General features: G+C 48.5%; 1 protein-coding gene and 2 pseudogenes across 1 annotated transcript; all 3 read right to left on the bottom strand.

Annotated features, from left to right (window-relative positions):
• The window catches only part of LOC119352602, a 4,006-nt pseudogene extending 1,285 nt beyond the window's left edge, over positions 1–2,721 (bottom strand).
• A 688-nt stretch (positions 2,722–3,409) lies between these two features.
• LOC119352601 lies at positions 3,410–4,678 on the bottom strand (annotated as a pseudogene).
• A 9,147-nt stretch (positions 4,679–13,825) lies between these two features.
• Positions 13,826–15,431, bottom strand: LOC119352672 (UDP-glycosyltransferase 88F5-like). The gene has a single exon (XM_037619252.1). The coding sequence runs from the start codon at positions 15,375–15,377 to the stop codon at positions 13,947–13,949; it is 1,431 nt and encodes a 476-aa protein (XP_037475149.1). The 5' UTR covers positions 15,378–15,431; the 3' UTR covers positions 13,826–13,946.
• Between the last annotated feature and the right edge of the window lie 6,087 nt (positions 15,432–21,518).

Below are 21,518 nucleotides of genomic sequence, written 5' to 3'. Positions count from 1 at the left end.
AGCCGCGCCGCCGCCGCCGACCGCGCCACCCGGCGACCGTTCCGGCGCTTCCCCGGCCTATCCCCGCCCCGCGCGCGCTTTCTCCGGCCCCCCTCTAGTCCCGCCGCCCCGCGCGCGTGCTAGTCCTCCGACGAACAGCGCCCGCGCGCTCGCTGCCGCTCGGCGCCCGCAAGGTGTTCGACAAAACGCCTAGAAGGTATGTATTGCTCAAAAGCCATGAATTTCGTGCATGTTGATTGTAGTTTTGTATTTATAGCATAGTGTTCAACATTGTAGATGAGTTCGTCGTATGATTCTTCCGAAGAAGAATTTGATATGGAAGAGGAGGAGGAGGATCTTGCAATGATCCTAGCTATGCATATTAATAAAAAAACCGAAGCACGGTGGTTCGGTTATGGGTCGTCAAAATTTTTGGAGGGATAGGATCGATGCCCACAATAGATTGATCAGGCATTATTTTGCGGAGAATCCCACATACCCCGAGTCGTATTTTCGTCGCCGGTTTAGGATGAGCACCGAGTTGTTCAGGAGCATTGCAGAGAAACTAGTGAGTCATGACCGCTTTTTCAGCAAAGGAGGAATGCCGCCGGAGAGCTCGGGCATAGCACCTTTCAGAAGGTGACAGCCGCTTTGCGTATGTTGGCATACGGTATACCGGCTGATCTAGTTGATGATCACTTGGCTATGGGTGAGAGCCAAGCCATCATGTGTGTCAAGCGCTTCGCAGTCGGAATTGTGCAAGTGTTTGGCGAGGAGTATTTGAGATCTCCCAACGCTGAAGACGTCGCAAGGCTTTTAGCGATGAACAAAGCTCGCGGTTTTCCTGGCATGCTTGGCTCAATAGATTGCATGCATTGGACTTGGAAGAATTGTCCAAAGGCATGGCATGGGCAATTCCCCGGCCAAAAAAAAGGTTCCACTATAATCCTTGAAGCGGTGGCCGATCAAGAGACTTGGATTTGGCATGCATTCTTTGGAATGCCTGGATCTTTGAATGACATCAATGTTGTCAACCGGTCACCACTGATGAGTAAGATTGCAAATGGGGAGTTGCCACCGGTGCAGTTTGTAGCAAATGGTCGTACATACAACTATGGCTATTATCTAGCGGATGGCATCTATCCAAAGTGGCAAACCTTTGTCAAGCCGTTAAAAAAGCCAGAAGGTAAGAAAAATCTTGATTTCCACAATGCTCAGGCGGCGGCTAGAAAAGATGTGGAGAGAGCTTTTGGGATTTTGCAAGCCCAATTTGCTATTGTGAGAGGACCGGCTAGATTTTGGGATCAGAAGATGCTTTGGTAAATAATGCATGCTTGTGTGATCATGCACAATATGATCATCGAGAATGAGCGTGGCCAAGATGTAGACTATTCTCAGTATGAGCTCTTGGGACATCCCGTGCGAGTGCGACGGAGGGCTGAAAAGGGTGGCCCGTTTTGTTGCCTCCTATCATACCATTCGACGTCCCGCAGCGCATAATGATCTTCAGAAGGATCTCATTGAGGAGTGGTGGGCATGGAATGAACGACAAAGAGCATCATGATTTGTGCGTTCGCTATTGTATTGTTGAACTATTTGTTGTGTTTAATTGTACTATTTGTTGTATTGAACGATAAAAATTGTTTGTTTGAGTTGTAATAAACGAAATTGAACTCTTTATTTTTGTTTGTTTCGATCTTTTTGCTTCTGTTTTCGAATGCATATATTGTTTGTGTGAGTTGCGCGCGCTGCATTTTGGCGCGCGCTGCATTTTAGTACGGCTGCTGGAGCCAGCGCTGCGCGCCGCGCCAAACCAGACGATGCGCACGCGACATATCTATTTTTTGCGCGCGGCGCGACCGGCGCCTGTTGGAGATGCTCTAAGTCTATAGGCTGCAGATTTTGCATTTAGTGTTAGCTATTGTGATGCATCAAAGTCCAAGCGAACATGTTTTTAGAGGGAGGGAAAGTTAAGTTAGGGATAAATAGCATCAGGGATTGGGTTAGGAGATGGAGACCAACACAATCCCTGCAGAAATTAGTTCTCTGTGGAGAAATGGGAGATGCATGTGCTACTCATATAGTGGCTATGGTGATTTATGCAGCAGCAGCTGATCGAGCAGCAGAGTCGTGTATTTCCTTCTACCACATATGCTATTTCGCTATAAAAGTACATGACTTTTTGTGTGTAGCTCACACCAAAATGTATTTTGTCATGCATATACAAATCCAAGTACATGTGTATTTTTCGGACTTTTCTAATAATTAAGTATCTCATTTTCAACTTGTTTACAAGCTTTGTTCATGTGTACTTTCTTCTTTGTTACATAATCATAAGCGTGCATCCTTTCGGGCTTATCAGATTGCCATAACAGTGGATTAATACAGATGTTTGCAGGTGATTGGCTTGACCTCCATTATTGGCGTTACACCTTATGGCTTCTCAGCCGAGCCGACATGGTCTCCCGTCCAGCCCTCCACCAGCTTGGTGAGCGTCCGTCCGACCAACGCCTCCTTGGCCCTTCGCATGGCCGCCAGCATGCGCTCCCGGAGCACGCTCCGGCCGTCGGACTCCATCAGCCACCGCACCTTCTTCTCCACCTCGCCGGCATCCACCACCTCCCCCTCGTGGTCGTACCCCAACAACGCTGTGGCCAGCCACAGCTCCTTCTCCGGGAACACCCGGTTCTTCCGCTGCTCCGGGTACAGTGGCCACACCAGCATCGGCACGCCCGCAATCATCGCCTCCAGCACCGAGTTCCACCCGCGGTGCGTCACAAACCTGCCCACCGAGGCCCACCTCACTAAAATTCAGGGGGAGGAGATTTAGTTTAGAAGGTGACATAAAGCGTTCGTAAAACGTTGATAGGTGCAGTATTATTGGAGTCATGCATTTCTACCACATGTACTATTCACTATAAAAGTCGGAGTACATGATTTTTTGTGTGTAGCTCATGCCAAAATGTATGTCATCATGCAAATTTACGGTAATGCAATATACATACCCATGTACATGTGTGTGTGTTTCGGACTTTTCTGAAACTTAACTATCTCGTTTTCATTTACAAATAACTTTGTTCAAGTGTACTTTCTTCTCTGTTCATGCTCCTCCCGTCTCGATGAATAAGTCGTTCGCGTAGTTCTAGATTGACGATTTAACTATTTAAATATGTACTATATGTGACAAAAATATATATATTTAAAAACTACATACGTGTAGAAATCTAGTGATATACTTTTCATGACATACAACACATATTTAATTCTTCAAATCGATGACTTAGAATTACGCAAATGACTTATTCACCTAGACGGAGCCAGTACATCACAATCATAAGTGTACATCCTTTCGGGCTTATCGGATTGACATAACAGTGGACTAATACAGATGTTTGCAGGTGATTGGCTAGACCTCCATTATTGCCGTTACACCTTATCGCTTCTCAGTCGAGACGGCATGGTCTCCCATCCATCCCTCCACTAGCTTGGTCAGAGTCATGTCCGAGTCCCCGCCCTCGGCCAGAGCCTCCTTGGCTCTTCGCATGGCCGCCAGCGTGCGCTCCTGGAGAACCCTCCCACCGTCGGACTCCATCAGCCACCTCATCTTTTTTCCACCTCATCGGCCTCCACCAGCTCACTCTCGTATCCCTCCACTGCCGTGGCCAGCCCCAGCTCCTTCTCCAGGACATCTGGTTTAGCCGCTGCTCCGCGTACAGCGGCCACGCCTGCCATCACCGCCTCCAACATCGAGTTCCACCCACAGTGCGTCACGAACCCGCCCACCGCGCTGTGCGCCAGCACGTCCCGCTGCGGCGCCCACGTCTTCACCACTAGTCCCCTGCCCACCGTCCGGGCGAGGAAGCCCTCCGAGAGGAGCGCGTCGAGGTTGGACTCCGGCGGCTCCTTGAACCTCCTCCTCGGGTCCTCATTTGGCGGGCTTCAAACCCCCCATAAAAATCTCAGGCTGCTCGCCACCAGTCCGACGGCGATCTCCCTGATCCGCGTCGTGCTGAACACGCCCAGGCTGCCAAAGCAGAGGAACACCATGCTGCCCTTCGGCTGCGCGTCTAGCCACGACATGCACTCCTTGCCGCGCTTCACCCCCACCTCCGCCGACTTTATCAGCGGCCCAATGCAGTGCACCGACGGTGTCGGCAGGCCGGGCGGCGTGCAGAGCCCGGCGCCGGTCGCCTCAACGGCACGCGGCTCGAGGGACTAGAACGTGTTGATAATGATGCCCTGAGAGCGGCAGAGGTCCGGCGACACCTGTAAAAAAACCGGTATGCCGCGTCGTCACAATCCTGGAGTAGCTTGAGCGTGTGCATCACCGGGAACGGCGTAATCCCCGGCACGTGCACGATCTCCTCGTCCATCTCCTAGAAGCTGGCGGCGCTATGCTCGTGTAACACCGACAGGTACAGGAAGGACGCCAGGGCCTCGGCACCGTGAAGAAACAGTACCCTCGAACCCCGAACTCCGCGGCGAGGTCGAGGGCCACGCTGCAGAAGAAGTCGACGACGAGGACGGCCGGGGGCGCGGCGGCGAGGAGGAAGTCCCGGAGGTGCGGGTTGGAGAGGCGGGCAACCTCGTAGGTGATGGCCACGAGGTGCGGGGAGGCGAGGGGTGGCTCGAGGGACCGGAACGTGTTAATGAGGATGACGTGAGAGCGGCAGAGGTCTATAGACTGTAGATTTTGCATTTAGTGTTAGCTATTGTAATGCATGAAAGTCCAACCGAACTTGTTTTTAGATTCGCAAAAAAAAAAAACCCGAACATGTCTCTAGAGGGAGGAGAAGTTAGGGATATAAATAGCATCAGGGATTGGGTTAGAACCTGCAGAAATTAGTTCTCTGTGGGAAATGAATCCCTAGCAACGTAACAGAGCTTGGGAGGAAATTAGCGATGCACGTGCTACTCATATAGTGGCTCTCGTGATTCATGCAGCAGCCGGTCGAGCAGCAGTTACGGGGAGCTAATGTGGATGATTAGCATCGGAAGTGGACGGATGAAGGTGCACACCCCACTAAAATTCAGGGGAGGAGATTTAGTTTACAAGGTCACGTAAAGCGTACGTAGGTGTAGTATTATCGGAGTCATGTATTTCTACCACATGTACTATTTATTATAAAAGTTGGAGTGCATAATTTTTCAGTTTGTCTAGAAATCAGACGCGAAGTCTCACTCGGCTGACGTCATCGTCGTAGCACAGGCCTGAAAGCCCCGATTGATTTTCCTGCTCATTCGTTTGTACGAGGCTTTTCTTTTTTCTTAAGTGGGCTGATGTCGTCCCTTGTTTTGTCCGTTCTGGGCTGTCCTTTTTTTTCTGCTTGTAGGCAGCTTCTTTTTTTTCTGTTGTCTTGTCTTCTAGTATTTGGTTGGTTCTTTTTTTTTTCTATTTGGGCTGTCAAATATATGGTGTATGTGTCATCTCTCCCAGCCGACGTGCACTGGAATGTGTATCCATGAAACTTAATTCTACTTTATTCTTGATAGGTATTTTAGCTTTTCGCTCCCAGCCGACGCCGCAAATACACCACTATTTTATTTTATTTTATGACTTAATTCCTACAAAAATAAGCTTTTTTGGCTCCCAGCTGACGCCGCAAATCCATTTTGTAGAAGTGGCTGCTGAACCCCTTCTACATGATGTTGAACTTTTAGTTAACTGTTTTCCTTTGTCAAGTTTTTTGGGTCACCATATATGCTTTTTAATGTATGTGTATATGTGTTTCTATTTATGTGTGTATATGCGTTTTGAAAAAAATGTCAAAATGTGCGTTAGTGTATTCATTTTAAGGACAACAGATTCCTCTATACATGTGGGTGGTTTTCTATTTTTATGCTATTTACTTTGTATTTTTTGAAGGACACCAGGCCAATCCACTAGCATGTTTTTTTTTGCATGAATGGTGGTGCTCAGGATACGCCCCCTACACATACATGGATGATGAATGCGGATCATGAACTTCTGAAAATAAAGCCTCTCATGAACTAATTTGAAAACTCTTTTTTTTATTTTTTTGTGCTTTGTGGCTTCTTTATTTAATATGCATGAATGTGTTTGTATTTTCTATTTTTTTTTAAATTTATATTTGCTATAAAAGAAACATCTGAATGTTTTTTTAATTATATGTAGATGATGAATGCGCATGTGTGTGTCACTACTAGGAAAAGGGCTATAGATAGAATTAACACTAATGGCGCACCAGAGAAGTAGTGCGCCACTTCTATATACTAACGGCGCACCAGTTGGTGATGCGCCATTAGTGTGGAAGACATTAATGACGCACTAATGGCGCACCAGAAAATAGGTGTGCCACTAGTGATAATTTTTTTTTCATTTTTACATACATACTAATGGCGCATCCTACCGAAGTGCGCCATTACTAGTTCTAACTAGTAATGGCGCACCAGACAGGGAGTGCGCCAGTACTGAATTTTTTTTATTCTTTTTTTTTTGCAAAACTATTAATGGCGCACCGCCTCACAGTGCGCCATTACTAGTTTAAACTACTAATGGCGCATCCTGTAAAAGTGCGCCATTAGTATATATATATATATATATATATATATATATATATATATATATATATATATATATATATATATATATATATATTACTTTTCTGCAAAACTACTAATGGCGACCACTTGCAGGTGCGCCATTAGTTATCAGGGTTACTAATGGCGCATTTGCAGGTGGTGCGTCATTAGTAACCTGGGACCCCAACAAGATATTTTGGACAACCACACCTACCCACTCACTTTCCCCACTCCATTCCCTCCATCTCCTTCTCCAAGCTTTCGGCTGCCTCCTCCTCCTCACCTCATTTCCACCATAGATTCATCAAAATTAAGTGGTGAAATTACCTTTTTTTGATAGGTAAGTAAGGGAAAAGCTATCTTCATGATGTAGATCTACTTTTTTTCTCCCTAACTCGCTCCAACAACGTGCACATGCACTTTTTGTGGCCTAGCTAGATCTATGTATGTTTGTGGTGTTGCATGTGTTTGTGGTGTTGCATATATGTTTGTGTTTGCAGGTACCGGTATTTGAAATGCGATAGTTGCCAATATTTTGCCGAAATGTTGATTCATTTTCGTTTCGGCGAGAATTTTGGCACTATGCATTCTTTTTGGTCCTATTTTAGGGAAGGTCATGCCAAATTTTTTCTTGGTTCTAAAATATTGTTTTGCTCTACCCCGCAGGCGACCATGGTCCGCACGATGACCGAAGACATCGTGAATAGGTTTTTGAGCTCCGCGAAGGCCGAGATGCTTCAAAAGAACGAGACGGAGATAAGATGTCCGTGTCGAAGATGCAAGCTGAAGAGCCTTATTGCGGACACGGATTCCGAGCAGATGCGGGACCACCTGCTCTTGTGTGGTTTCATGGATGGCTATCGGTGGCAAGGTGATGAAAATGACTATGAAGTCGTCCATGGGGGCCGGGCAAGAAATGAGGAAGGGCAACAAGACAAGTACCACCGTGGCGAGGGCGGGCAAGAAGACGAAGAATCTCCAGGACATGATCACGACGGTGATGCTGTACACAGTCATCATGTAGAAGATGTCGTACATGATGATGAGGAAGATCAAGACGAAGGGCATGATCATGAAGATGAAGATGCCAGAGCAGACGACGATGGAGGCTGGGTGCAGGACCCTCATATTCAAGAGCTGCTTCTCAAGCAGACGGATAACGCAAGAGCTGCCGCCCGAGAGAAAGCCAAGCTGGATCAACTGGAGATAGACGCGGTTACTCCATTGTATGAAGGATGCAGGCCCGAGGATACCCGCCTGAAAGTAACGCTCATGGCTCTAGAGATGAAGGTAAAACACAAAATGACCGACGTATGCTTCGACGAGAACATGTCATTCTGGCACGAACGTCTTCCCAAGGGGAACAAGTGCCCGACCAGTTTCGAGGAGGCGAAGAAAATCGTGTGTCCTCTGGATTTACCGCACGTGAAATACCATATGTGCATGAACAATTGCATCATTTATCGGGACGAGCACGCGGAGTCTACCATATGTCCGGTGTGCGGCGTCACTCGATACAAGAAGAGGAAGAAAGCTCCTCAAAAATCGGTGTGGTACTTTCCGATCACTCCTCGTCTGCAGCGGTATTTCGCGGACCCTAAGGTAGCAAAGCTCCTGCGTTGGCACGCGGATAGGGAGGAGAAGAAGCAGGAAGATGCCGGAAATGATCCGGAGATAAATAAAAAAGACAAGATGCTGAGTCACCCTAAGGATGCGAGCCAGTGGCAAGCGTTGAACTTCGAATACCCAGAATTTGGGAAGAATTCAAGGAACATCGTGCTGGGCGCGAGCACCGATAGAGTCAATCCATTTGGCAGCCAGAGAAGCACACATAGCACCTGGCCTGTGTTTGTGTGGATGTACAACCTTCCCCCCTGGTTGTGCATGAAGAGAAAGTACATTCACATGAGTATGCTAATTGAAGGGCCGAAACAACCAGGGAACGACATCAATCTGTATCTGGGGCTGCTGAAAGAGGAGCTAGACACGCTTTGGAAAACGCCAGCCAATACGTGGGACGCCGCAGAGAAAGAATATTTCCTTATGAGAGCCGCACTACTCACGACGGTGCACGACTATCTCGGTTACGGATATCTCGCGGGGCAGGTAGTCCATGGATTTTCTGGATGCGTAAGGTGCATGGATGACACAACGTATCGCCGGCTAGATAGAGATCCCGGGTCTTCAAAAACCGTGTTCATGGGACATCGAAGGACATCGTGATAGTCGACCCCTTCTACATGTGTGCCAAGCACTTGAGTAGCGTTGGGGACCGCCAAGTTGCGAGTTCACACCTCGACGGCGTCATTCTGGCAAACGCAGATAAGGATAACTTCCTTGTGCCTTACTTCCCCGAGTAAGTCATCCCTTAACCGCCCCGTAACTTATGATTTCTTAGATTTTGATCGTTCTTTTTTTTCTAACATTCCGTGTTCTGTGCAGTGACACACATTGCACACTCATCCTCTTAAGCCCGAAATATTTCATGGCCACGTATTTAGACCCGAACCTAACTCCAAGATAGACTACACAAATGTCAAGAAAGTTCTTGATGATGTTCTCCCCGCCTATGCCAAATCTGGAGGCACCTTCACCAGGGCAGTTCGTAAGTACGGCAAGCACATGTTCTCACATAATACGAAGTTCTGTTGCGTCAAGCAGCCGCCTAGCGGTCAGAAGGATGCCTACTACGCCCTCCATCATATGCGGGCGATCGTAAGGGACCATCATCATCTTCTGCTACCAGATAATCTCAAAGATTGAGCCGCGAGCTTGTTGGCAATCCAGGACGCGGACCTCAGACAAGAATTCTTTCGCATCCAGTCGGAGTTTGCGGACATCATCCATCAAGATGTCCTTCATACCTCGGGGCAGTTCTTCCTCAAATATCAACCATCCAACAGTGAGATAGATGAAACGCTACAAATGCAGGGTGACACCGCCCGCGATTTCATGACCATCACGACAGACGGCGGCTTCATCCACGCTCATGTCCGATGAGTCGAGTCGAAAGTAGTGATGTGTAGTTCTGAAACATTGATTGGCTCATGTTGTAATTAAACTTTAATGAATTCGTATGTCTCTTTGGTTTGGACAGTTTTTCAACTTAGATGTAATCGATGCTATTTATTAGTAGGACCATGAATCGTGCTATTAATGTCTTGCTTTTCTCTTCCGATCCTTTTGTTGCATACTTACATATTGCTTATGTATTGTCTGTTGTTTGGCTTGTGCATAGAGATGCAGTTGTATGTCGTGTACAAGGGTAAGGTTCCCGGAGTCTACGACGACTGGGAGGAGTGTCGGAGACAGGTTCACCGTTTTAGCGGTAACAGTTACAAAGGGTACACCACTAGGGCGGAGGCCGAATCTAGATACGCCCGCTATCTAGCGGGAGAGAGGAGGGAGCGTTGGAGGAACCGGATGAAGAACAGTTTGATCGCGATGATGCTCATCGTGATGACCGCAGCTCTCTTCTATGTGATGGTAGTTTATATGATCGATATCGACTTGTAATGTGAAGACAAACTCGATACTCGCGGTCTTGAGACTTGTAATGTTTTATCTTTGTTCGGTCTTTTGAATTCAGAGACTAATATGATGAATTGTATTCGGAGACTAATCTTCTATTGTATTCGATGAATCTGCTGTTGCTGTGTGCTGCTGTCTATATTCTGTCCAATAATATATTTTGTAACCTGTGCAAAAATTAGAGAAGTAAAAAAAACCAAATATTCATACTAATGGCGCATCACCACAAGGTGCGCCATTAGTATGCCAAAGGATACTAATGGCGCATCAAGACAGAGTTCGCCATTAGTATGACAAAGCAGATGGTTACATATGGCCCCCCGGGAGGCATACTAATGGCGCATGGTGTTACATACTAATGGCGCACTTCCTGGTGCTCCATTAGCATACCAGATACTAATGGCGCACCAGTGGTGCGCCATTAGTAAAAAATTCTAGTGGCGTGATACTAATGGCACACCGGTAGTGCGCCATTAGTAGGCAAAACCGGTGCGCCATTAGTAGGCCTTTTCCTAGTAGTGTGTGTGTGTGTGTGTGTGTGTGTGTGTGTGTGTGTGTGTGCTGAAGCCCTTGTACATGAAGTTGCTTCAAAATGTTTTTTCTTTTTTATATAGATGATGATGATGATGATGATGATGATGATGGTGTGTGTGTGTGTGTGTTCGGGATTTTCTAGAACATTTTTTCTCGACTTGGTTGCAACTAGGTTTTGTTTTGTTGGAGGCGACTACACAGAGGAGGGGTGGGGGCATTTCCATGCCAACACAAGTCATGTAACTTTTATTTAACTTGGTTGCAACTGGGTTTTGGTTTTGCCAGAGTGGACGGCGGGGAGATGGGGGGCTAGTTGCATGTCCAACTGTAGTCATGCAACTACATGTCTTCCAACATGGTTGCAACTCGGGCTTTTTCTTTGTCGAGAGAGGCGACGGGGGAGAGAGAGGGCCAATTGCATTTCCAACTATAGTCATGCAACCGCATGTCTTCCAACATGGTTGCAAACAGGGGCTTTTTGCTTTGTCTGTGGGGACGAGAGAGAGGAGGGAGGGCCAGTTGCATGCCCAACTGTAGCCATGCAACTGCATGTATTCCAAGATGGTTGTGACCGGGGGAGGGGGTTGCTTTGTCAGTAGGGGCCACGGGAAGAGAAAAGGGGCGGCTAGTTGCATTTCCAACTGTAATAATGCAATTGCATGTCTTCTAACTTGGTCAGAACTGGCCTTTGTTTTGTCGAAGTGGGCGGCGGGCAGACGGGGAGGGGGGCTAGTTGCATGTCCAACTGTAGTCATGCTTGCATGCCTTTTTAACTTTGTTGGAACTCGGCCTTTTGCTTTGCCCGAGAGGGCGCCGGGGGAGAGAGTGAGGGCCAGTTGCATGCCCAACTATACCCATGCAACTTCATGTCTTCCAACATGGTTGCAATTGGGGCTTTTGCTTTGTCGGCAGAGCCAACGAGGAAAGAAAAGGGGGCCAGTTGCATTTCCAACTACAGTCATGCAACTGCATGTCTTCTAACTTTGGTTGCAAGTTGGGTTTGTTTTGTCGGAGTGGGCGACGGGGAGATGGATGGGCCAGTTGCATGTATAATTGTAGTCATGCAACTGCATGTCTTCCAACATGGTTGGAACCCGGGCTTTTTTGCTTTGACGGCGGGGGCGAAAGGGAGAGAGAAAGAGGGACAGTTGCATGTCCAACTGTAGTCATGCAACTGCATGCCTTCTAACATGGTTGCAACTGCATGGCTTCTAACCTGCTTGCAACTGGGCTTTTGTTTTGTCGGAGGGAACATGAGGAGAGGGGCCAGTTGCATGTCTCACACTAGTCACACAACTGCATGTCTTTCCAACATAATTTCCAATTAGGGGCCTTTGTTTTGTCAAAGGGGGTGGTGGGAAGAGAGAAGGGCCAATTGCATGTTCAATTAAAGTCACGCAACTGCATGCCTTCCAAAATGGTTGCAACTAGGGCTTTATTTTGTCAGGGGCAAGGGCAAGGAGATGAGGTCAGTTGCATGTCTAATTGTAGTCACACAACTGCATGTCTTACAACATGTTTGCAACTATGGGGCTTTGTTTTGTCGGAGGGGAGGCGAGAAGAGAATGGGGCTAGTTGCATGTCCCACACTAGTCATGCAATTGCATGTCTTCTAACTTGATTGCAACTGGGCTTTTCACTTTGTTGAAGGGACTGACGAGGAGGGGGCCAGTTGCATGTCCAACCATAGTGACGCAACTGCACGTCTTCTATCTTGGTTGCAATCGGGCTTTTGTTTTGTCGGAGGGACTGCGAGGAGAAAGGTCAGTTGCATGTCCCACACTAGTCATCCAACTACAAGTGTCGTCCCCCGACTGCAACTACATGTCTTCCAACATGGTTGCAAGTAGGGCTTTCTTCTGTCGGAGGCGGTGGCGACGTGGTAGGAGCGGGGTAGATGCATGTTCGACTCTAGCCATGGAACTGCAAGCGTTACCCCTAACCCCAGCTACAATTGTCTACCTCAAATGCAACTTCAACTCATTGGTGTTTTGTCCAGGGGAGGGGTAGCAGTTGCATGTCTACATTAGGCAAACAACTACAAGTATCGACCCAACTTCAACTACATGTATACTCCCTCCGTCCCAAAAGTTGTACTAAGCTTGAGGCACTTATTTTGGGACGGAGGGAGTACAACGCAATTCCAACTTAGCGACTTTTTTATTAGAGGAGGGTACAGTAGGCTGCAACTGCAAGTGTCGCCTCTATCGCAGTTGCATGTCTACTAGTATTTCTATTTTTCTGCTTTTATTTCTATTATATTCTTGTTCGTCTTTTAGCTTTTGTAAATAGTAGTGTTTTTTCTTTCAAACGTGCCACCCAATTTTACGGCGCCCCATGTGCAACCACATATGCTATAGTTTGCATGCAACTACAAGCGACACCCGCAGCCGGGCATAACTAGGGTGCGGGCGGGGCGGGGGCCTAGGAGCTTGGGTGTCACGGTATGTGAATTTATTTTCAATTTTTTATTTTTATTTTTGGTTTTGTAGCTTCTGTTTTTCTTTTCTATTTATTTTTTGCGTTTGGATTTGTCTTATTGTTTCTTTTCTAAATCAGTGGTGTTTTGGATATTTATCTAAAAAATAATGCCACTCAATTTTCCGCACATGTGGCCCACACATTTTTTTCTTAATTTATTTTTCTTATTTGTTGTGTCAAAAATATGTGCCCAAAGAAATACAAACACACAAGACTGTTTTTAGAACAACTACAATTTTTGTATGCATTATGTTTGTTTGAGACACACTACACTGCAAATCGGTTGGGAGAGATGACACACATCCATATATTTGACAGCCCAAATACAAACAAAGAAAGAAAACAAACCAATCTAAAAGAAAACAAGACAACAAAAAACAATAGGAGTCCCACGTACAAAGCAAGAAGAGAGAGAAAGCCCAACACGAGACAAGTAATTTGGGAGAATAAAACAAAGGACAAAAGCAGCCCACCTAAGAAGACAAGAAAAAAAAATGACAAAAAGGAAGCCACGTTAAACAAGCCCAAAGGAAAACTAACGAACGACCAGGAAATAGATCTGGGTATCAATAGGACGCTGACATCAGCCGAAGTCTAAGTCGACTGAGTCCTAGACAGATTCATAATTTTTTGCGTGTGGCTCACACCAAAATGTATTTCACCATGCAAATTTTGTGTATTTTTTGGACTTCTTCTGAAACTTAAATGTATCATTTTTGTTTGAAAATAATTTTGTTTATGTGTACTTTCTTCTCTATTCATAATCATAAGCATGGATCCTTCCATGCTAAATTATCTAGATTTCCGTAACAGTGGACTGATACAGATATTTGATGTTTGCATGTGACTGGCTTGACCTCAATTATTGAGGTTACACCTCATTGCTTTTCAGCCGAGCCGGCATGGTCTCCCGTCCATCCCTCGACCAGCTTGGTGAGCGTCACGTCCGACTCCCCGCCCTCGGCCAGCGCCTCCTTGGCCCTTGTCATGGCTGCCAGCGTGCGCTCCCGGAGCACCTTCCCGCCGTCGGACTCCATCAGCCACCGCACCTTCTTCTCCACCTCGCCGGCCTCCACCAGCTCCCCCTCGTGGTCGTACCCCTCCACCGCCGCGGCCAGCCCCAGCTCCTTCTCCAGGAACACCCGGTTCAGCCGCTGCTCCGCGTACAGCGGCCACGCCAGCATCGGCACGCCGGCCATCACCGCCTCCAGCACCGAGTTCCACCCGCAGTGCGTCACGAACCCGCCCACCGCGCCATGCGCCAGCACGTCCCGCTGCGGCGCCCACGTCTTCACCACTAGTCCCCTGCCCACCGTCCGGTCCAGAAAACCTTCGGGGAGCAGCGCGCCGAGGTCCGGCTCCGGCGGCTCCTCGAACCTCTTGGCCGGGTCCTCGTTCGGCGGGCTGCGGACCACCCATAGAAATCTCAGGCCGCTCGCCTCCAGCCCGACGCCGATCTCCCTGATCTGCGCCGCGCTGAACACGCCCAGGCTGCCGAAGCAGAGGAACACCACGCTGCCCTCCGGCTGCGCGTCCAGCCACGACAGGCACTCTCCGCCGCGCTTCACGCCCACCTCCGCCGACTTTATCAGCGGCCCGATGCAGTGCACCGGCGCCGTCGGAAGGCCGGGCGGCGTGCACAGCCCGGCGCCGATCGCCTCGACGGCGCGCGGCTCCAATGAGCGGAACGTGTTGATGATGATGCCCTGCGAGCGGCAGAGGTCGGGCGACACCCGCAAGAAGCCCCGGTACGCCGAGTCTTCGCGGTCCTGGAGCGGCTTGATCGCGTGCGTGGCCGGGAACGGCGAGATCCCCGGCACGCGCACCAGCTCCTCGCCCATCTCCCGGAAACTAGCCGTGCTCTGCGCGTGCAGCACCGGCAGGTAGAGGAACGTGGCCAGGGCCTCGCCGCCGGACGTGAAGAAGCAGTAGCCCGGAATCTTGAGGTCGGCGGCGAGGTCGAGGGCGACGCTGCAGAAGAAGTCGACGACGAGGACGGCCGGGGGCTCGGCGAGGAGGAAGTCGCGGAGGTGCGGGTTGGAGAGGCGGGCGACCTCGTAGGTGACGGCCTCGGGGTGCGGGGAGGCGAGGGGCGGGAACTGGACGCGGGGCAGGCAGTGGAAGGAGATGGCCGGGTTGGCCGCGGTGACGCCGGCCAGGAAGGGCCCCCGGGCGCCGGTGTCGACGAAGGGCAGCTCCACGATGAGGATGGTGACGGCCAGCCCCCGCGCCGCGAAGAGCTTGCCCAGCTCGATCATGGACACCAGGTGGCCCATGCCCGGCGACGGGTACAGCACCACCCGCTTCATCGCGCCGACGAGACGGTACGCTTGTTCTGCTCTGGAGTGTGCAGTGGAGCTGGTGGTGGTGGTGCAGCTGGATGGAGATGGTGAGGGAGGAGGAGAGGCCATTTTTATAAGCGGTGCGCTACCATCTGTGTGGGTGTGATGCAAGAGGGAGGCGATGTCGGTGGTGCGTGTGCGTGTCCAACAGGAGATCTGCCATGTCGCTTTCTCCCTGCCACCTTTGCAATTTTCCATTTTAGGGGCCACGCCAATCTATCTACACCGTATAAAGACGGATGGGTCGACGTGGACCATGTGTGGTCGCCATTGCACCATGTGCAACATCTATCTATCTAGCACCGACGGGGCAGAAAGAAATTGGCTACTCCCTCCAGACCGGATGTTTAATTTCACTAAAACGTGTGTAGTATTTTGAAATTATGATGAGAAAATGCATGCATTCGATGAGAAATTTGAAGTATATTTTTGTGTACCATACGAGACATGTTTACTTAGTCAAAAAGAAGACCTAAACCCGTGTATGATTGATAAACCCATATGGAGACAGTACCCAACATTTGATAATGTGAAAAACAGAAATTTCTTTTCGACAAGTTTGGCCTAGCATGTCTCAAAATCATGGTCAGCGGCAAATGTACGTAGTCCTACCGTTGTGTGTACAGCACATTGTGTTGAATGAGGCGAGGCATGTCGGTACGTTTGGTTGTTACGGACACATCCATCACAGTACGTTTGAACGTGGGAAAGGCGGAACATGGATGTGCTCCAGCGGGACTCTCAAATTGTCATCTCGCCCTTCACCTTTCACATCTCAACATCGCAGCCTTTAGCGAATATGCTGCATGAAACATCTCATGAGTATGATCCGAAATAGGGTCCCCACTCACTGTCAGATGGGACCAAAATTGTCACAAAATGCGCAAGTAAATAAACACGGGATAAGACTATGACAGTAGAGTTAAAGGGTCGGTCCGTTTATGTCCCAATCAAATGAGATTTCCTAATGTCTCAAACGATTCAAATCTCACTAGACCGAGATTTCTTTTCGACAAGTTTGGCCTAGCATGTCTCAATCATGGTTAGCGCAGATGTAGTCTTGCCGTTGTGTATGCATCACATTGTGTTGAATCAGGCGAGGCATGTTGGTACGTTTGGTTGCTGCGGACACATCCATCATGGTACGTTTGAACGTGAGAAAAGTGGAACATGGATGTGCTCAAGCGAGACTCTCAAATTGTCATCTTGCCCTTCACCTTTCACATCTCAACGTCGCAGCCTTTAGCGCTGCAAGAAACATCTCATGAGTATGATCCGAAGTAGGGTCCCCACTCACTGTCGGGTGGGACCAAAATTGTCACAAAATGCACAAGTAAATAAACGCGGGATAAGACTATGACACAAGAGTTAAAGGGTCGGTCCATTTATGTCCCAATCAAATGATATTTCCAAGTCTCAATCGATTCAAATCTCACTCAACTGAGGTTTTCTCAAATCCCCATTAATTTAAAAACCATGTCATACTCCCACATACTCCCTCCATTTCACAATGTAGTGCGTCCACGCTTCCCGAGATCCAAATTTGACCGTAAATTTAACCAACGAGACCGACTGCCATGTCGTGTCGCTGTCTCCCTCCCTAATCACCTCTGCAATTTTCCATTAAGGGCCACACAACTTTACACCATGCAAAGACGGACGGATCAACGTGGACCATGTGTGGTCGCCATTGCACCATGTGCAAGATCTATCTAGCACCAACGGGGCAGAAGAAATTGGCCACTCCCTTCAGACCGGATGTTTAAAAATATGTTCAGAAAATGAGAAATTTGAAGTATATTTTTTTGAGGCATGTTTCGTTAGTCAAAAAGAAGACCTAAACCCGTGTATGATTGATAAACCCAGACGAAGATAGTACCCAACATTTGCCAATGTCAAAAATAGAAATTTCTTTTCGACAAGTTTGGCCTAGCATGTCTCAATCGTGGTTAGTGCAGATGTAGTCCTGCCGTTCTGTATGCAACACATTGTGTTGAATGAGACGAGACATGTCGGTACGTTTGGTTGTTGCGGACATTGCGGCCTAGGTGCGACGGAGTGAACATGGCAAAAGCGGAACATGGATGTGCCCAAGAGGGACTCTCAGATTGCCGTCTCGCCCTCCACCTTTCACATCTCAACGTTGCAGGATGTACTAGCGAATATGCTGCAAGAAACATCTCATGAGCATGATCCGAAGTAGGGGTCCCAATCACTCTCAGGTGAGACCAAAATCGTCACAAATAACCAAATGCAGGGATAAGACTCCTACACAAGAGTTAAAAGGGTTCGTTTATGTCCCAATCAACTAAGATTTCCCGAAGTCCCAATTGATTCCTCCAGTTGACTAAGATATTCTCAAATCGATTCAAATCTCAGTAGACTGAGATTTTCTCAAAACTCCATCAAATCAGATCTTTGTCAATTTAAAAACCATGTTATACTTCCTCATACTATATCACAACATACACATACAAACGATCGCATGACACCAACCCTCATTAGACGATTCCCGCTCCTTGCCTTATTTGATGGTTCAGTAGAGTAACACACTCAAAGGGACGGCCCAGTGCAAAAAAAATAACTTCATTCATTCAAAAAACAAATCAGTGTCCCCATCCTTAAGAAATCGCCAGAGCCCCTGCTTGTTCTTTAAAAAAAAAAATACTCCCTCTGATCCATATTACTTGTCTTAGTTAGTGTTCGAAGATAAGTAATATGGATCGAAGGAAGTAGTATTATGCATATGTCGCATTGGAGACAGGGTCCTTGTCAAGAAATGCACATAATATTACACTATGACCTCTAGATGATAGCCAAGATCTTGTCGAGTAAGTGTAAGAGCAAAAGTTTTAAGGAGAAAAGGAGGGGGTACGTATGCAGACGGGTAGTTGTTTGGACGTGAACCAATGACAGCATACATGATAGCGCATGACTGCCACACTAGACAGTTATAGTGGTGAAAAATAAGAGGAGCATGAGGCGGCACACGAGGATGAGAACGATGCTTTAGCCACCGGCCCGACAACGAACGAGTTAATTAACAACTTTAGTTGTCATGTCAATTATGTCCACTATTATTTGTTAGGAACGAGTACTATGCTATGGGCTGTGACGCTTTGCTAGAATCAGGCGCACTACTGGTCTATATATCATACTCGAGAACCAGTTTAATATTATTTTTAGAAACGCAGTACAAACGTAGATGATGACATAGAAATTAAGTAGAAGAAGTAAGTAAAAATACATGAACTTAACGTGATGGTAGGAGATTTCGGTTTGTGTGGCCGGCAGGATTCGGCATGTCGCTGTTGAATGGTGATTTCTGCCTGTTCCACCGGCGAATGATTGAATCTCAATTTGGTTGTGTTGCAACTATACCTGGTCATCCGTCAGGCCAGGCCTAAAAAAGCCCGAGGAAAGAAAAATGTAGGCCCGAACCCAGCCCGGCTCGGCCATCAGGCCTAGTTTTCAGACCCAAGATTGGCCCGTCAGTGAAAAAGCCCGTCGGGCCTCTTCCCTACAACGCAAAAAAGCCAACCCAGGCCCTGCCCGACATGTCCTCCGGGCTCAAACTCAGGCCCAGGCCCGGCCCGTGGGCAAGACCAGGCCGGGTCGCGTATCCCATGGCCAGGCATATGTGCAACATCTACAATGAAAACCAGCATGGAAAGGAGGTTTTAATAAGGGGCGAATGGAGAAATTACTGTCATATGTCGAAAAGGAGGTTTTAATCAAGGCAGTGGCCCAGGCTATACTGGTATATTCTATGTCGTGTTTCAGGCTTCCTAGAGGCATTTGTGGAAGTATCACATCTTTGATTAGACCGTTCTGGTGGGGAAGCAAGAGAGGGAAGAGAAAACCATGCTGGGTATCATGGGATATATGTACTAAACCAAAATATTTGGGAGGACTTGGCTTTTGAGATATTGATCTTTTTAATCTCGCATTGCTGGCAAGACAAGCATGGCACATAATACAGTCTTCGTTCATTTTAAGTGCTAGAATATTGCAAGCTAAGTATTTCCCCTCTACGCCCTCCCTTGAAGCTGAGCTAGGAGGCCGGCCATCGCAGATATGGAGGTCTATTTTGGAGGGTAGAGGAGCCCTAGAACAAGGTTTGATTCGGAGAATTGGTACGGGAGAGGATACCAGAATCTGGGACCAGAACTGGCTCCCCCGCTCGGGCCTCATGAGACCAATGGCGAGTCTGGTGACTAATAGACCAGAGCGCGTTGCTGAATTAATTGACCCAAGTTCGGCAAAGTGGATGTGTCGGTGTCAAAACCGGCGGATCTCAGATAGGGGGTCCCGAACTGTGCGTCTAGGCCGGATGGTAACAGGAGGCAGTGGACAGGATGTTTTACCCAGGTTCGGGCCCTCATGATGGAGGTAAAACCCTACGTCCTGCTTGATTAATATTGATGATATGGGTAGTACAAGAGTAGATCTACCACGAGATCAGAGAGGCTAAACCCTAGAAGCTAGCCTATGGTATGATTGTATGTTGTGATTGTTGTCTTACAGACTAGAACCCTCCGGTTTATATAGACACCGGAGAGGGTTAGGGTTACACAAGGTTGGTTACAAAGGAGGGGATATCCATATCCGTATTGCCTAGCTTGCCTTCCACGCCAAGTAGAGTCCCATCCGGACACGAGACGAAGTCTTCAATCTTGTATCTTCATAGTCTAACAGTCCGGCCAATGGAGATAGTCCGGTTGTCCGGAGACCCCCTAATCCAGGACTCCCTCAGTAGCCCCTGAACCAGGCTTCAATGACGATGAGTCCAGCGCGCAGTATTGTTTTCGGCATTGCAAGGCGGGTTCCTTCTCTGAATACATCACAGAAGAATTTGAACACGAGGATAGTGTCCGACCCTGTAAAATAAGTTCCACATTCCATCGTAGAGAGAATAATATTTCCGCAGATCTAATTTGCTGGCTTGTTTTGGCAGCATGACGTTACGTCATGGCCCGGTGATTATTCGAACCGTTTCTTTTAACCAGCCCCGCACATAACGCGAGGCAGTTTTTCGACACGTCTTGTCAAAGCAGAGATCGTGTCCCCTTATTACGGGATTCTCATCAATACGGACGTGGGTAACCCAACCGCGCCATCAATTGCGGCTCTTGGGGGATAAGCGAGTTTTACCAGGCAAGTGGGGACGCTTAGTTTCGTCCGTCCATATAAAGGAATAAGGATTCACCTTTCTATCCATGCCTTCTTCCCCCTTTGCTCATCCATTCTCGGACACTCGAGCTCTAGCGCCCAAGTCCGCACTTCCCACCTCGACCTTCTCCAGTCATGTCCGGAGCGGGAGGCAAGTGGATGGTCTCCTCCGTCACGGAGGGAGACATCAAGAAACTGAGGAAAGCTGGATACCTGCCCGACGACATCGCGCACCGGCTCCCAGATGAGGGGCAGCTCATCCCCAGCCCCAGGCCCCATGAGAGGGTAGTATTCCTCACCCACTTCCTCTACGGACTGGGGTTCCCTCTCCATCCATTCGTCCGGGGCTCATGTTCTATTATGGCCTGGATTTCCACGATCTGGCCCCGAACTTCGTCCTCAACATCTCGGTGTTTATCATCGTGTGCGAGGCCTTCCTCCACATCAAGCCCCACTTCGGCTTATGGCTGAAGACCTTCAATGTCAAGCCGAAGGTGGTGGGCGGCCGCCAGGCAAAGTGCGGAGGCGCCATGGTGGGCAAGATGCCCAACATAACATGGCTCGAGGGCTCCTTTGTGGAAACCATAAAGGGGTGGCAATCAGGGTGGTTCTATATCACCGAGCCGCGTGACCCCGCATGGGTAGCGGCCCCGAGTTCCGATCTGGCATCCCCATGCGGCTCACCTCCTGGTAAGGGCCTGTCTTGGGGTAGTTCGAAAGAGCTGACCGGACTCCAAACATGGTGGACAAGAAGCTCAAGCTTGTCAACATAGTCCAGGTTATGCTCATTCGCCGGATACCCCCGTGCCAACAACGGGAGTTCACCTTGTGGGAGTTTAATCCGGCGCAACACCGAACTCTGAACAGGCTCTTCGACACGACTCATGAAGATGCCTGGAGGGTGCTGTTCAAAAGTGCCGAGGTCCCTCCCCCTAT

Source organism: Triticum dicoccoides, chromosome 2A (genome assembly GCF_002162155.2).
Source record: "Triticum dicoccoides isolate Atlit2015 ecotype Zavitan chromosome 2A, WEW_v2.0, whole genome shotgun sequence".
Classification (NCBI taxonomy): domain Eukaryota; kingdom Viridiplantae; phylum Streptophyta; class Magnoliopsida; order Poales; family Poaceae; genus Triticum; species Triticum dicoccoides.
The sequence above is the reverse complement of the archived record's forward strand: the minus strand, read 5'-3'. Positions and strand labels throughout refer to the sequence as shown.